General features: G+C 43.3%; 1 protein-coding gene across 15 annotated transcripts in view; it reads left to right on the top strand.

The window, feature by feature from the left end:
* LOC141768708 (dedicator of cytokinesis protein 3-like) overlaps nt 1-15,715 on the top strand; it is a 239,196-nt gene that overhangs the window by 145,748 nt on the left and 77,733 nt on the right. Inside the window, exon 1 of one of the 15 annotated variants that reach the window (XM_074637065.1) lies at nt 14,606-14,889. The exons of the other annotated variants lie outside the window; for them this stretch is intronic. Coding sequence (XP_074493166.1) covers nt 14,662-14,889 — 228 coding nt within the window. The 5' untranslated portion in view covers nt 14,606-14,661. Of the gene's footprint in view, nt 1-14,605; nt 14,890-15,715 lie in introns of those variants that run through there. 15 annotated transcript variants of the gene reach the window in all.

Below are 15,715 nucleotides of genomic sequence, written 5' to 3' on the forward strand. Positions count from 1 at the left end.
GAGGTTTGCAGGTTTAAAACGAGCAATTACCCATGCTTAAAAAGTGTGTCTCTGTGTTGTTAACTGATGTATGTGCAGAGAATATGACTTGAAGGACAGAGGGCAGTCTATCATCCATACAGCATATATAAACTCCCAGGGATTAAAAACAAATCCACCTAAATTTCTAAACTGACAATCCTGATTGTACCATGTGAAGCTAAAGAAGCCAAATACAACTAAAAAGTGCATTTTGCATCATGTGCCTTTTCATGGATGCGATCAAATTGCTGTGTGGGAAAAGTGTTGAAAGAGGAAATGAAAGGAAATAAATGAAAAGCGCTCCCTCACTTAGCTTGCTACATACTATATATAGATTATTCTGTCATATTAAATTATTAGAACAGTCAGTTTGTCCACCAACACTGTTTCTGATACTTTTGTACTTTTACTTAAGAAAGGTTTTGAATGCGTATTAGAGTATTTTTACACTTTTTTAGTCAAGTAAAAGATCTGAATACTTCTCCCATCACTGTTAGTTAGGTTTAGGAAAACATCTTATCTTAGTTTGGTCGAAAATAACTGTGGAAGTGGCAGAGCATACTGTAAGTACGTAAATTACGTGACAAATCAATCAATGTTGACTTCTGGTTTTACACAGGATGCGAACAGCGACTTCCTAGTTCACCATTAAGTGGATTACATACAAATTTATTTCTTAGATATTACACAAATTACAGTGCATTCATTTTTTGTAAGTACAGCTACGAACGCTGTATGATAACAGCCTGCGCAGTGACACATGACTGATCCCCCCGGTGTACAGACATAGTGATGGGAGAAACTCTCAGTCAATGGATGTTCGGCAGCACCGAAGCCTGCAGAGGTGATAGATGCAGTAGAGCAGAACGGCAGAGTGACGCACACAGAACAACACACGTACAGAACATACAGTATGTGTCCTTCGCTGTGTCAATTCATGCTATTTATGTGGTTACATTCTTTGTAATTCAGTGTCCTTTTGTGATAACACATACACACTCTCTTGTACTCTCTCCAGTATATTGTGTGCATGTCCTCTGCACACTGCCACAGGGAATTTAGACTTACATTGCTGAATGTGAGAGTGTAAAAGAGACATATAGAATAAAAACGAATTAGAGAAAGAGAAAATGTGAAGTGCTCTTTAGTGTGGAATAGACGATATAGAGTGTCAGATCATCAGTGCACCGAGAGCAACCTGAAACTGAGAAAGATAATAACTTAATACAGACTGAGAGACCACGACCTGGTCATTGAGGCTGGTGGACGCAGACTGTGTCACTGCTTCTGTTTCTGCCAACAAGAAGAGGTCGAGTCAGAGCAACGCTTTCTGCTACACTGCAGCCTTTATGAAGACAGACGAACCAAAATCTTTATAAATATTAGGGCTGTCAAAGTTAACGCGTTAACGCAAAATCGTTTTAACGCCACTAATTTCATTAACGCAATCGACATTTCGGAGGTTGTGCAGACTCAGTTTTAAAGCTAGAGTGAAGATACTGGGATCATATAAAACTACACCATGTCATACTAGCTTGTCGTGAAGGAGGCTAAATAACGCTCCAAACTTGCGCAAAATTTTGGCGTGGAAAAACTACTATGGACATTTTTAAATGGGTCCCTTCACCTCTGACCTTAAGATATGTGAATGAAAATAGGTTCTATAGGTACCCACGAGTCTCCCCTTTACAGACATGCCCACTTTATGATAATCACATGCAGTTTGGGACAAGTCATAGTCAAGTCAGCAAACTGACACGCTGACAGCTGTTATGATTTGAGTATATTTGTATGCTAAATGCAGTACCTGTGAGGGTTTCTGGACAATATTTGTCATTGTTTTGTGTTGTTAATTGATTTCCAATAATAAATATATACATACATTTGCATAAAGCAAGCATATTTGCCCTCTCCCATGTTGATAAGAGTATTAAATACTTCTCCCTTTAAGGTACATTTTGAACAGATAAAAAATGTCCAATTCATTTGTGATTAATCACGATTAAATATTTGAATCGATTAACAGCCCTAATACAAATTGAACTTAAATACCAACAATTCAACGCACTCTTACACCAAAACAAAACTCAGTATTTACTTGGAGAAAAACTGACATGAACATAGAAGCAACAAAATATGTCGGACTCTCTGAACTCTCTCTTCTCCATTTATTTGTCCCTCTGTCTCTCCCTCTCTCTGTTTCTCCCTCCATCTCAGCTCATCTATAGTCTTCTGCTTCTGCCTCTTCCTTCCTTCTCCTACATTGTTTCTCATTGTCTAATTTTCTCCCTCTCTGTTATCTCTTATATGCTGGAGTAGATAAGATTGCATATGTGTGTGTGTGTGTGTGTGTGTGTGTGTGTGCGTGTGTGTTTGTGTGTGTGTGTGTGTGTGTGTGTGTGTGTGTGTGTTTGTGTGTGTGTCTGTGTGTGTGTGTGTAGGGATAGATGTGTGAACAGGAAGGAGATGGAGCGGTGACAACTGAACAATGATGGAGGGATGTGAAGACGGGGATAAACGCAGAGGGGGACATTTCTTTGCTGTGAAATGTGCAGACAAATGTGTGTTTGCGTGTGCGTGTGTGTGCGTGCGTGTGTGTGTGTGTGTGCGTGCGTGTGCGTGCGTGCGTGCGTGCGTGTGTGTGTGTGTGTGAAGCCGAGAGAAAGAAAGAAAAAATGAGGGGGAATGACAGGAAAGACATCAAGTAGGAGGAGGCAGAGGGCGGGGAAGTTGTTCCCGTCCAGCTCCTTTAGCTTTACAATGAAATGACATTTTCTGCAGCTGCTCAGAAGAAATGACACACAGACAAAGCCAAGTGAATGCAAACGCTATCGACACACACTGTAGAGTTAGAGCTGAAATGCACAATATGTACCCCAGAAAAATCTCTAGCTAAAGTTTATCATTCAGTTGGTGAAGTTTCAACGACCCTGAGAGTAAAGCTGTTTCATACGGAATTACAGCAGTGATTCTACCTTTCACATCAGGGTTGTAGTTATTCTTCTGACAGGAGAAGCAGTGTTTTTATCTTTGAAATGGGCAGTATTGAGCAGAGATGGCTACATACAAAACAATACAAAAAGAAACATCATCGACAGAGATCCAAAGAAAAGATGTCACAGTCCCACCCACACAGCACCAACAAAGAAAAAAAACAGTGCTTTCAAAGATAACCTGCCAGTTATTTAACCAACTCAAGGTGGGAGCACATTCACAGATTCAGTCCATCATTAAGAAAGCTGCGTGTGAAGTTAACAGAAGATGCTGTAGGTTGAAAACCGTCTGAGACCCACAATAGACCCTTTTTTGTCTTTTTATAGAGAGTACAGGGGGTCTTTATATCTTTAGATAGCAGGTCATCAGTAGATGTCACATAGAAGTGGTGTACATCATCTGAAAGCTGGGAACCTGAAGAACCTGAGAACCTTAATTTGAGATGCAGCTCAGCACTGTGTGTTAAGCTGTTCTAGTCATAAATAAGAAATACAAAAATAATTGACTAATTAATTAAATAATTAAGATAATTTGTGAAAGTGCATAAGGGCTTAGAACATTATGATAGAAGTATATGATGGTCTTTCCCATGCTCACTTATGTTTCATAAGTTGTTGCAGGAGTTTTTGGGTTGATACCATTTGTTACACAGATTTGGTGCTAAATTTAACCATTTTTTACCACTCGAGAATTGATAAAAATTATCAATAATCCCTCCAAAATACCACATTAAGACACCAAGACCTTGAGAAACACAATAGGAAAAGCCATGCTGTGATTTGGTTTCAAAAACTTTTGACATTTTGAGATTTCTGCAAGAATTGCATTTTTTTCAGTGATTCCATGGCAAGTACTTCTGTTCTTAAAAATGCTCAGAAACTCAGCATTGTCAATCTACCTAGGAAAGCCATCTGTTACAACCCGGAGTTGGGGTAGGGGTAAAGGAAGTAACATTTGAGCCGATGTTATCAGGCAATCACTTGTTTATTAATTAGTGATTGAAATTAAAGCAATATAACACATACAATGGATGGAATTAGTACAACGGAAAACGAGGGTTTAGGGGTGGCCGAAACGGAGGAAACAAAAAGGCACACACCCTAGCCCTGAACGAGCCTAACCAGCAGACAACTCAAACAACTGTTCTACTCACAACAAAATATAACTAAACACGAGTACCTCAAACTAGTTAACAGCTAATATTACAATCTACAGTCCACTGACTCCAGGGGACTTATACACAGGTTCTAGTTAACAGTTTCCACACACACAGTCGAGAGGCACGGGGAACAGATCAAATTAAATCACTGCCCGCCTTGGTCTGGTCACAGCTGGCCTTTAATTATTTCCCCCTCGGCCCAGCCGGCTGGTGATTGGCTAATCACTTGTGTCGTGGCAGAGGCAGGACCACAAACGGCGGGAAACAAAGGGCATCCCCCTGAGAGCGTTCCGGAGGCGTGGCCCCGAAGGGAATCTCCAAGACGTGACGTCGTCTTGGAGCGACGGGACAGCTGGACGCACCAAGAGAAAAAGAACACAGGGAACAGCGCCGCACAGCAACATACAACAATACAATACTAACAATACCGAACGGTCACCTCGGCGACCGTAACACCCCCCCACATAAATACAAACCCACCGGAGTCGTCACAACCTCACATCCAACCAATACTCCTTACCCTCTGGACAAGGCGTCGGCCACAATATTTTCTGAACCCTTTTTATGTTTAATCACAAGGTTGCGTTCCTGTACCAGCAGGGCCCAGCGCATGAGCCGCTGGTTGTGGTTATACATCCGCGGCAACGGATATGAGTCGGGTACGGTGACGGCGTTTACTTTACGAAAATCAGTAATGAACCTGGGTGAACCATCTGATTTAGCCTCCAGCAAACAGGGGGAGCTCCACGAACTAGTGCTGGGCTTGGCCAGGCCATTTTCCAACAGATATCTTACCTCTTTTTTCATCAGCTCTCTTTTAATCTGGTTAACACGATAAGAGTGCTGCTTAATTGATCGGGCATCTTTTACATCTATGTCATGTTCTAGTACCGTCGTACGAGTGGGAACATCACCAAAAAGACACGGATACTCAGCTACTAAGTTAACAATGTCCTGCTGCTGTTCTGCGTTCAGATGATTAAGCAGATGTGGTAACTCTTTCAGCATCTCTGAATTTGGTAACCGCGCACTGTGCTGTGAGGAGGGGCGTACAGCCAACCCATCCTCGTCACCAGGACTTTTTTCGGCTACAATGAGCGCGGAGCAACCACTTACCGGAGAGGGGTCATGTCTTGGGGAGCGAGTTTTCACGTCACGAGAGTGATACATTTTTAACATGTTCACATGGCAAACACGAGTTTTGCGCTTTCGGTCAGGAGTATTTATCACGTAGTCTGTCTCACTAAGTTTCTTTTGGATACTATACGGTCCGGAAAAACGCGCAGAGAGGGAAGAGCCCGGAATGGGTAACAGAGCCAACACTTGGTCACCCACTTCAAAGTGTCTGGCAACAGCGGATCGGTCGAACTGTTTTTTCATCTCCACCTGGGAGCTGGCGAGTGCGTCTCTCGCCAAACTACGAGCGTGATGCAAACGGTCACGGAATCTACTTACGTAGTCAAGCACATTACTCTCCTCGGACAACTCAGCCACGAGGAATCTATCTTTCAGCACCTTTAAAGGGCCGCGAACGGCGTGCCCAAAAACAAGCTCCCCTGGGCTGAATCCTAGCGATTCCTGTACGGATTCACGGGCGGCAAACAACGCAAACGGAATACCCTCATCCCAGCTTTTGTCTGACTCCAGACAGTATTTACGCAGCATGGATTTCAAGGTCTGATGCCAACGCTCCAGCGCGCCCTGTGACTCTGGGTGGTAGGCACTGGAGATCACATGTTTTACCCCTAAGGACTGAAGAATCTGTCCGAAGAGCTTGGATTTAAAATTGGTGCCTTGATCAGTCTGTACTACTTTTGGTAGACCAAAGGTAGTGAAAAACTTGGTCCGCGCTTTAACTATGGAACTGGATGTTATTTGGCGCAGCGGCACTGCTTCAGGGAACCGAGTGGAGGCGCACATAATGGTAAGTAGATACTGATTACCTGACTTCGACTTCGGTAGTGGCCCAACACAGTCTACTATGACTCTCTCAAATGGTTCACCGATAGCAGGTATCGGGCGCAGCGGTGCCGGCGGGATGGTCTGGTTTGGCTTACCTGCTAATTGACAAACATGACAAGTGCGACAATGGTTAACGACCTCAGATTTTAACCCTGGCCAGAAGAAGTGTTTCAGAATGAGATTGTACGTCTTGTTAACTCCCAAATGCCCAGCCCACGGGCTTTCGTGTGCTAGAGTTAAAACATGCCCACGATAACTAACAGGAACAACAATTTGGTGGATGACATTCCACTCCACTCCAGCAGTTATCGTGGGAGACCATTTACGCATGAGAATGTCATCGTCCACATAATACTGGGCATCAGGGTTACTGGATGCATCACTTACCGTGGCAGACAAACATTTCCTCAGGCTTTTGTCTGCCCTTTGAGCAGCGATGAGCCGCTCCCGAGTTACAGGCAGCCGGAGCTCAGGAGATGCGGTGCTAATATTTACCTGTTCTTTTACCTCCTTAGGAGGAGAATGGGACGTCACAATGGCGTCTAGTTCGGTCTCACCTGCAAGGACTTTCAACAGCACACTGTCGGTTAGATCAACATCATTACTCCTGTCACTCTCTGCAGCACGCTTCTGTTTTTGAGCGCGCGTAATTACGCACGACGGGAACAAAGCCAGCAGCTCCGACTCATCACTGTTAGCGGCGAGTCTTGGGCTGACAGAGAGTATCGGTGCCCTGTCTAACACCTCAAGCGTAGGCGTCACCTTACCCCCGGCAATGTCATTCCCCATTAACATTACGATGCCACGGATTGGCAACGCCGGGCAGACCGCTACCGGGAAGAAACCGCTTATTAATTTGGACTGCACATGCACCCGGTGCACTGGCCGCGGAACACAACCCATTTCGATTCCACTGAGCATCGTACTGTAGCCATACGCCGATTGCTCTGAAAATGGTAACGATTTTGCAATTATAACAGACTGGGAACCCCCGGTGTCGCGCAAAATCTGTATGGGACGCTGATCACCTGGCGCGCCGGTTAGCGACACTAAGCCCTCCATAATAAACGGCCTGAAGCAGGGATCAGGACTATCATCATCACACGGGTCTGTGGGATTTCCAATACGCCCTGATTTAATTAAGCCGATGCCTTTAGGCTGGCGCACAGCCGGAGACGGCTGCTGCTCCTCCTTACGTTTCAATAACAAACAATTTGCAATGACGTGTCCGGCCTTGTGGCAGTAGTAACACTCCCTCTCCTCTCTGCGCACGAGAGGAGCTCTGCTAGGACCTCTATCAACAGAGGCAGCGGGAACGAAACGAGGCCTGTCAGAAAAAGAGGACGAAGTGAACGTAACCTTGTGTGTAAGCATATACTCATCCGCCATAACAGCTGCAGCAGACAGAGTGTTTACTTTCTGCTCATTCAAATGCACAACCATGCGCTCAGGCAAACAATTTTTAAACTCTTCCAACAACATTAACTCACGAAGGGCAGAAAAATCATTACATTCCTTAGCGGAGCACCATTTGTCAAAGAGACTTCCCTTATCCCTCGCAAACTCCACATAAGTTTGGGTGGCGGACTTTTTCTGGGCTCTAAATTTTTGCCTATAAGCCTCTGGCACCAATTCATAGGCGCGCAGAATGGCGGCTTTCACAGTGTCATAATCTTTACTAGCCTCAAGAGGGAGCGCTGCTACTACCTCTTGGGCTTTACCAGATAACCTACATTGTAGTAGTAGGGACCACATCTCAACAGGCCATTTAAGAGCCAGCGCAATGCGCTCAAAGGCGCTAAAGTAACAGTCCACTTCGGTTTCTCGGAACTGTGGGACTAAAGTGATGTTTTTACTAATGTCAAAAGCTCTTGGTGAATAACTAGCGAGCATTGAGGGTGAGCCAGCTGACGCAGAAGCTGCCTCTGCCGTAAGAGTTTCCCTCTGTAAATCAATCTCCATCTGACGTAACCTTACGTCTTTATCTGCCTCTATCTCCAGTTTTTTAACTTGCAGGCGGAAGTCAAGCTCTGCCTGACGTTCCTGCGCATGAGTCTGAGCCTCGAGGTGGAGACGAGCAAGGCGTACTTTTAAACGTGCCTCGTCTCGAGATCCTGCAGAACCAGGCGATAGGGGATCGTATCGAGGGAGAGTAACCGGCGTCTTAACCCGGCCCTCCGCCTCGAAGGCAATACCCGGGGCTGGTTTCGGCTCTCGCTCAGCCACAGTACTGGGAGTTCCACCCTCAGCCAGAGCGACTTCCTCCTGCATACTGGACTCTGCAGGCGCCAACATCTCAATCACCCTCAGCTCAACAAGTTTATTCACCACTAACTGCTTTAGTTCTTTCTTAATTAGCTGCCTCGATGCCGAGAAACTGAAGTGGCTGGCAATTTCTAACAGGTCGTCCTTTCTACACAGCGCAAGTTGATCACGGGTGGGGGTTTGAAGAAAACGCTCCAAATTGAACGCCATAGCACCCCCGGTGCAAACAATCAATCAATTAATTTAAACAAGAAATTCTCGGGAATAATTAAGATCCCGGACGAGCCCCCATTTATGTTACAACCCGGAGTTGGGGTAGGGGTAAAGGAAGTAACATTTGAGCCGATGTTATCAGGCAATCACTTGTTTATTAATTAGTGATTGAAATTAAAGCAATATAACACATACAATGGATGGAATTAGTACAACGGAAAACGAGGGTTTAGGGGTGGCCGAAACGGAGGAAACAAAAAGGCACACACCCTAGCCCTGAACGAGCCTAACCAGCAGACAACTCAAACAACTGTTCTACTCACAACAAAATATAACTAAACACGAGTACCTCAAACTAGTTAACAGCTAATATTACAATCTAAAGTCCACTGACTCCAGTGGGACTTATACACAGGTTCTAGTTAACAGTTTCCACACACACAGTCGAGAGGCACGGGGAACAGATCAAATTAAATCACTGCCCGCCTTGGTCTGGTCACAGCTGGCCTTTAATTATTTCCCCCTCGGCCCAGCCGGCTGGTGATTGGCTAATCACTTGTGTCGTGGCAGAGGCAGGACCACAAACGGCGGGAAACAAAGGGCATCCCCCTGAGAGCGTTCCGGAGGCGTGGCCCCGAAGGGAATCTCCAAGACGTGACGTCGTCTTGGAGCGACGGGACAGCTGGACGCACCAAGAGAAAAAGAACACAGGGAACAGCGCCGCACAGCAACATACAACAATACAATACTAACAATACCGAACGGTCACCTCGGCGACCGTAACACCATCCATCCTCTGAATGCTCTAGGTCTCTTGTTTGTAGTTGTAAAGTTTCATGAGGCTGTGATTATCCTAGAGGTCACCACAGGTCATTTTATACAGGGCAATCAAGTTTCAAAAAATGGTCTCACTACAATGAAATGGCTACTATGGGGACTAACATCATCACACATGAATACAGTTGGGCTCATTGGCTTCACAAGAGTCTCAGCTTTACAGTGATACCCAATTTATGCAATATCAAGACTGTTTAGGGACCCCAGAATGCAGAAATATTCAAAAACACTATTTTAGAATAGGCGAAAATAACACATTTGATTGTGATTATCATAAAGTGGGCATATCAGTAAATGGGAGACTCGTGGGTACCCATAGAACCCATTTTCATTCACATATCTTGAGGTCAGAGGTCAAGAGACCTCTTTGAAAATCACTATGCTAGTTTTTCCTTACCAAAATTTAGCGTAACTTCGTACCTTTTTTCGCATTCTTCCCGGCATGCTAGCATGACAGGGTTGGTACCAATGGATTCCTTAAGTCTCTGTCTTTTATATGATACCAGTAGTTCGCTCTAGCTCTAAAATTGTAAAAGTAAAGTTCGCAGCGGGCGCCAGTGCCCTCAAGGAGTGGAAGAGGTTAATAAAGCTGCATGTAAAGTTAACAGAATATGCTGTAGGTTAAAGCTCTTAAAAAGATATTTAAAAAAAAAAAAAGAGAGACGCTTTAAATCAGTTACAGGTCATCGGAAAGTTGTCATAAACCCTTTTAGAGCTGAACTAAACACACACACACACACACGCAGACACACACAGACACAGACACAGGCGAACATGAATCACTCGGTGTAAGACGTTGAAGAAAAGGCAGCAGGAGATGATATAAATCACTGTTTCATTGTCCTCACTCTGTTGCACAGATACACAGGCTTACATATACATGGATACATTGTCATACACACATGTAGTTAAGATGCACACGGGGCTTTCCTACTTTTTTAGCAGGAAAGCGTTGATGACACACAGACAGTGATTTTATACTGTGAATAATGTACTTGTACAAGGAGCCTGATCACATTGTGCTTATTGAGAAATGAAAGTGTTTCTGATATTTAGAAAAAAATGTGCATCGTGACACTCAGCCAGAGCAGCTGTTTACTGTACAGTAAGCCAAACAAGTAAATGTGATCCTATAATCTGACTAAAATCGCGACAGCAGGGAATAGATGGTGACAGACGCACACACATACTGAGATAAGGAAGCTGACGCAGTAGAGAGGCAGTGACTGACAGAGGAGACCAAGGCTACCCTTACTTTGGTAAAGCTGGAAGACTAACTCTGAACCAAATTTACTCCCAGAATCTTTTAACAATATTTAAATACAATTAGGATACAGAGAGAAAGACCAAAAAGTCAAGTTTAATTCTGGTTGCTGTGAGAATGAAGAGGAGGAAGTGGCTGGAGCAAAAAAAAAGATACTGAATCCGTCAGTGCTTTCAAGTCTCCATAAAAAAAAGCTTGAGCAAAAATCAATCAAAAGAAAATAGCTGTAGATACTTTGCTATGCTCTTTGCGATGTGGCATACAAAAAAAAAAAGCACCACGGTCAAATATTGATGATTGAAAGAAATGAAAGATACTCTCAGTTTATTGCTTGTTCTGTGGTTTAATGGGGATTCTTCCTTTGACTGCCAGTCTAGACTTTAATGGCTGGAGATAATTGGTGTGTGGTCGGCGGGTTGTTTAAGGATAAAGCTTTGTAGTATGTCATGTAACGGAAGACGGATGATAGGAGAAACTTCAAAATGTCTCAATCTTAATGTTATTTTCTGTCTGGTTTGTGAGTCTGAGACGACCGTAACCGGAGAAAAAATTACAATATCTAACTTTTCCTGTAGATTGTAACATGCCTCGTTTGCAATCATCAGCCAGCATGAGCAACTCTGTCTCCTAGAAATTATATTTATCATCACGCTGCACATCGGGCGGTTCTGGCCTCCACGTTGTCCATCAATTCCTGATAGTGGACACATTATCCCGCTTATACCATGGTCACTTGCCAAAGAAAAAAGAATAAGACCATTAACTATATTTCCATGTGTTTTACAACCAAAATCTAAAGTTTGTACACTGTTTCCCTGGTAACCCTGAGAGTTTGCTAATACCTGGAAAAATCATTACCATCCCATACATTTCTTATGCAATGGAAACATTGTTCACTGCTCCAGTAAATAGGACGGACAAACAGTAAATATAATTTGACAGTATGTTTAACGACAAGACTAGCTAGCTATCCAGCCGTGTCATTTTCCCCAAATCAATATCAAGATTTTCATGAAATCTTGATTAGCATAAGGCTATGCTTGCAAGATTCAGTGTCAATAATATTGCGTTAAGATATTCAGATTTTTTTGTATCCAGCGCATTCACTTAGAACGTTGAACAGACACTTTCACTGGAACTACTTAGTAGGTGTCCATTATCAGTAATTAATGGACACCCTGCAGCCAATCAGAATCGAATGTTCACCCGGACCGTGGCAGCAAACATTTTGACTTGTCATAGCAGTAAAAGCCAATTTTAGTCCACATCTCTGGCAATTAATACCATTAATGATGCCTCAGTTCCATTAAATGTCCCAGTAAGCTGTTCCAGTGAGCCAGAGCGCACAATACCAGGATCTCCCGTAAGTGGAAAGCACCTATCATTAAATACATCTGTGCATTTCTTGTTGTGACATGTCAAAAAATCTGCTGTGAAAAAGGTCTATTTGCAACAGCAAACACACTCCCTGGCCACTTTATTAGGTACACCTATACACTTTAATGCAACCCAATGAAACAGGAAGAATATAATCAGTTTGTTTTTTTTACACTGTCAAAATACGCAGCACTATTTTTCTTTATATTGATATTTTGAAAAGAAATGCTGCATCTCAAGAATATAGGATATTCATATTTGCACAGTTCTAATCATTGTTATCCACAGTTATCGTCCGGGGCAAATCTTTTAAACTCTAATTCAACATTTCTTATGCACTCAGACTGTGTCAGTGTTACTGTATATTTACACTATATTACAATAGTTGATCTGTCTTCTCCCCTCCAGGCCTGTGTTGTCATTTTCTATATAGTTTGACTGGCAGCTCTGTGTGGCAAAGCTAACAGCACAGTGTTAAAACGCCACCTCTGGTTTTGGCCTTTGACACACATCTGTCTGTGTCTGTCTCTCACACTGTGCGTCTGATCTGTGTGATAAAACGCGTAGAGAGATGACTGTGGATAGGAGGTGTATGCAGCAGTAGCACTACTTCTTGTCCTAAAAACACATCAGCCTCTGTGTTTAAGGCACAGAAAACACATATGTTGAAAACAGAAAGTTTGCCCACATCCTCCCATCATTAACTTAATTATAGAGTTGGATTTGAAGCAGACAGCCAATCATATGGCTCATCAAACTGTCACTTGTCATGAAGCAGGTAATGGCTGCTGGCATGTTGTCAGAGTGACAGCTGCACGCAGAAAAAAAAGGGAATGAGTGTTAATCAATGTTATACTGCCCTGGCCAGAGGGCAGTGCCGGCCTGACCAATTTGGTGCCGTATAGGCAAGATTTTAGCTAGTGATCCACCGCCTCTTTTTTTGTGCATACAGGATTGACATAGCCTATTATCCTGCTTATAATATAGCTACCATATTGATCTTGATTATGTAACAAGAAGAAAGACTTAAAGGCATTATATGCACCAATTTCCTAAAAAAAAACAATGTATAGACTGATAAAAAAAGAATCCCTCTCAATCAACACTTATGCCCCACTAGAAGTGTGTGTTGGTGTTTGTATCTACAGAGACCCTGCAGCCATCTGCCGGGATTTGCTCTTTTCTTATTTTGCTTTACTCGGGACGCTGCTGGCCTTCAGCCAACAGCCTTTGGACCCCACCAATAACAGCACGCAGGGTGTGCAGCCCGTTCAGGTCAGATTCAATGCTTTGTTCCCACTAACTCCGACCTCTCTCCCTCTCGCTAGTTGAGTTGAGGAGCTCCAGCTCGGCTCTGATTGGTTGTTTTCCTTCAGTCTGTGAAATGGTAAATGGACTTGCATTTATATAGCGCTTTTCTAGTCTTCCGACCACTCAAAGCACTTTACACTACATGTCAACATTCACCCATTCATACACTGATAGCAGAGCTAAGGTGCCAACTTTGCCCATCAGGATCTAATCTAAATACTCATTCACACACCGATGACTCAGCCTTCGGGACCAATTTGGGGTTAAGTGTCTTGCTCAAGGACACATCGACATGTGACCCGGAGCAGCCGGTGATCGAACCCCCGACCTTCCGATTCCGGTGGACAACCTGCTTTAGCCTCTGAGCCACAGCTTGTGTGTAAAATCCCACGAGAAGATGATAAAACATTCAGTTTATTACAGCAGAGGAGTAGAGGGTTTTCTTAACATTTTATTCGTCATACTGATGCATCTGGACTTCATAGACATGATTAAATCAGGAAATCTTGCTGATGCCATTAGGAGCACCGGAGGACACAGAGGAACATGATTTTTTTCAGATTAACTGTCTCTGTACTGGTCATACCGTTTTATAAAAATAACTTTTTTAATCATATTTGCTTCATTTCTACTCACTGCTGCTTTAAGCCTTTGGCCCACAGCATGTTTTCAGAAGCCTGATGAAGCTCTGAAATGTGTTGCTCTCATCAGTGATACTAATCGGATACAGATTTTAGATCTGGGTGTTTGACACATGACACCATTCTGTTCTGGCGCTGTCAAACATTGACTGGTCGGCCCAAGTGGGGGCTGCTACACAATTAACGAGGTGAAACGAGGTGTTATTTCTTTGCCCAGAGGAAAAGCATGGGATGTCATACTGTTGGTTCTCTCTCCATCAAACCATCCATCCCTGTCTATTTAGCGCGTCTGGTCTCTCTCCTTCTACCTTTCATGTACACACAAACATCACACATTTGATTTCAAGGCTCTTTGTGGGCAACAGCCTCAGGATATAAGCTCTGCTGTCAAACCTCTTTATCATCAAGTGAGCTGTATATCACTATCTTTAGAATGCACACACCTCGCTGTATCTTTTCTCAGCTTTGTGCACTCTCCCCAACATTGCAAAAGTGGAGAGGAGCTTTCTGCTGCAGACTGGCCCGTGGGTGGATGGATAGCTGAGAGAGAGAGAGAGGGAGAGGGAGAGAGAGATAAAGAAAGATGAGAAAGATGGAGACTGGGAGCAGGTCAGAGGATGGGAGAGAGGCAGAATAAGGTACAAACACACATAGACACAAGCAGAGAGAGAGAGAGAGGTAGTGTTGCTACAGTACATTGTGAGTGGATCTCAAGTCGTTTGACAGGCTATGATTTTCTTCTCGTCTGCCGGGTTGGTTTGCTGTTTAGCAGCTCACCAGTGGTAGAATCAGAGAAGGAGAAAGGCGAGGAGAGAAACGAGTGGATTTATCATCCCAACGCACCTGTAAGTAGATTCAATCTCCTAGTTTCGGAAATACAGTGTGTGCGTGTGTGTGTGTGTGTGTGTGTGTGTGTGTGTGTGTGTGTGTGTGTGTGTGTGCATGTTTGGAAATCATTCAGGTGTGTGTGTGAGAGTGAAAGTGTGTTTATGTCCATACTTGTGGATTTGAGTTGTGTGTAAACTTGCATGTCTGTGTCTGTACAGGATCTATAAGCTTCAGTAAGTGCGGTGTCATATATTTGCCACGGTGACTCACCCATTGTTGCCACGGCGACGGGGCCATTGTTGGCATACAGTAGCTGTTGTTTTTTTTTATTGCATCAGTGGAAAGTGTATGAAGAGTATATATCTACTGTTTGTTTTATAAGCTTAAGACACAAGTGGCAATGTGTGTCTAGTTTTATTCAACTCTAACATCTAGTTTTACTATTACATTAAATAACATTCAAAATGTCCAAGTCATATTGAAGAAGTAGTCTCTTAATAGTGTCTTTATGAGGGACCATATCTTTCTCCTTATATTGTGGGATGATTAGGATTTGCCTTTATGTCACATTTGTATAAATGATATCCTCTTCTGAGCAGTTCTAATGTTTAATCTTTCCGTAGTGTTTAAATTAAAGCAGCGGTTTAATGTTTCTTAGATCGCATCACTCAGAGGAGAGTTCTACCTTTAACAGTAAAACGGCTCCTCTGTGAGTTTAATCCAATTTCCAAACTGTAATTTCAACGGTGTTCATCATCCTAAATATCTTATGTCCCGTTATGAGGTCGAGATGCTGTCATTCTTTGCTCTTATTTTGAAGTAGTGTTCATTACATCATTGAAT

This window comes from Sebastes fasciatus, chromosome 1 (assembly GCF_043250625.1).
Source record: "Sebastes fasciatus isolate fSebFas1 chromosome 1, fSebFas1.pri, whole genome shotgun sequence".
NCBI lineage: Eukaryota > Metazoa > Chordata > Actinopteri > Perciformes > Sebastidae > Sebastes > Sebastes fasciatus.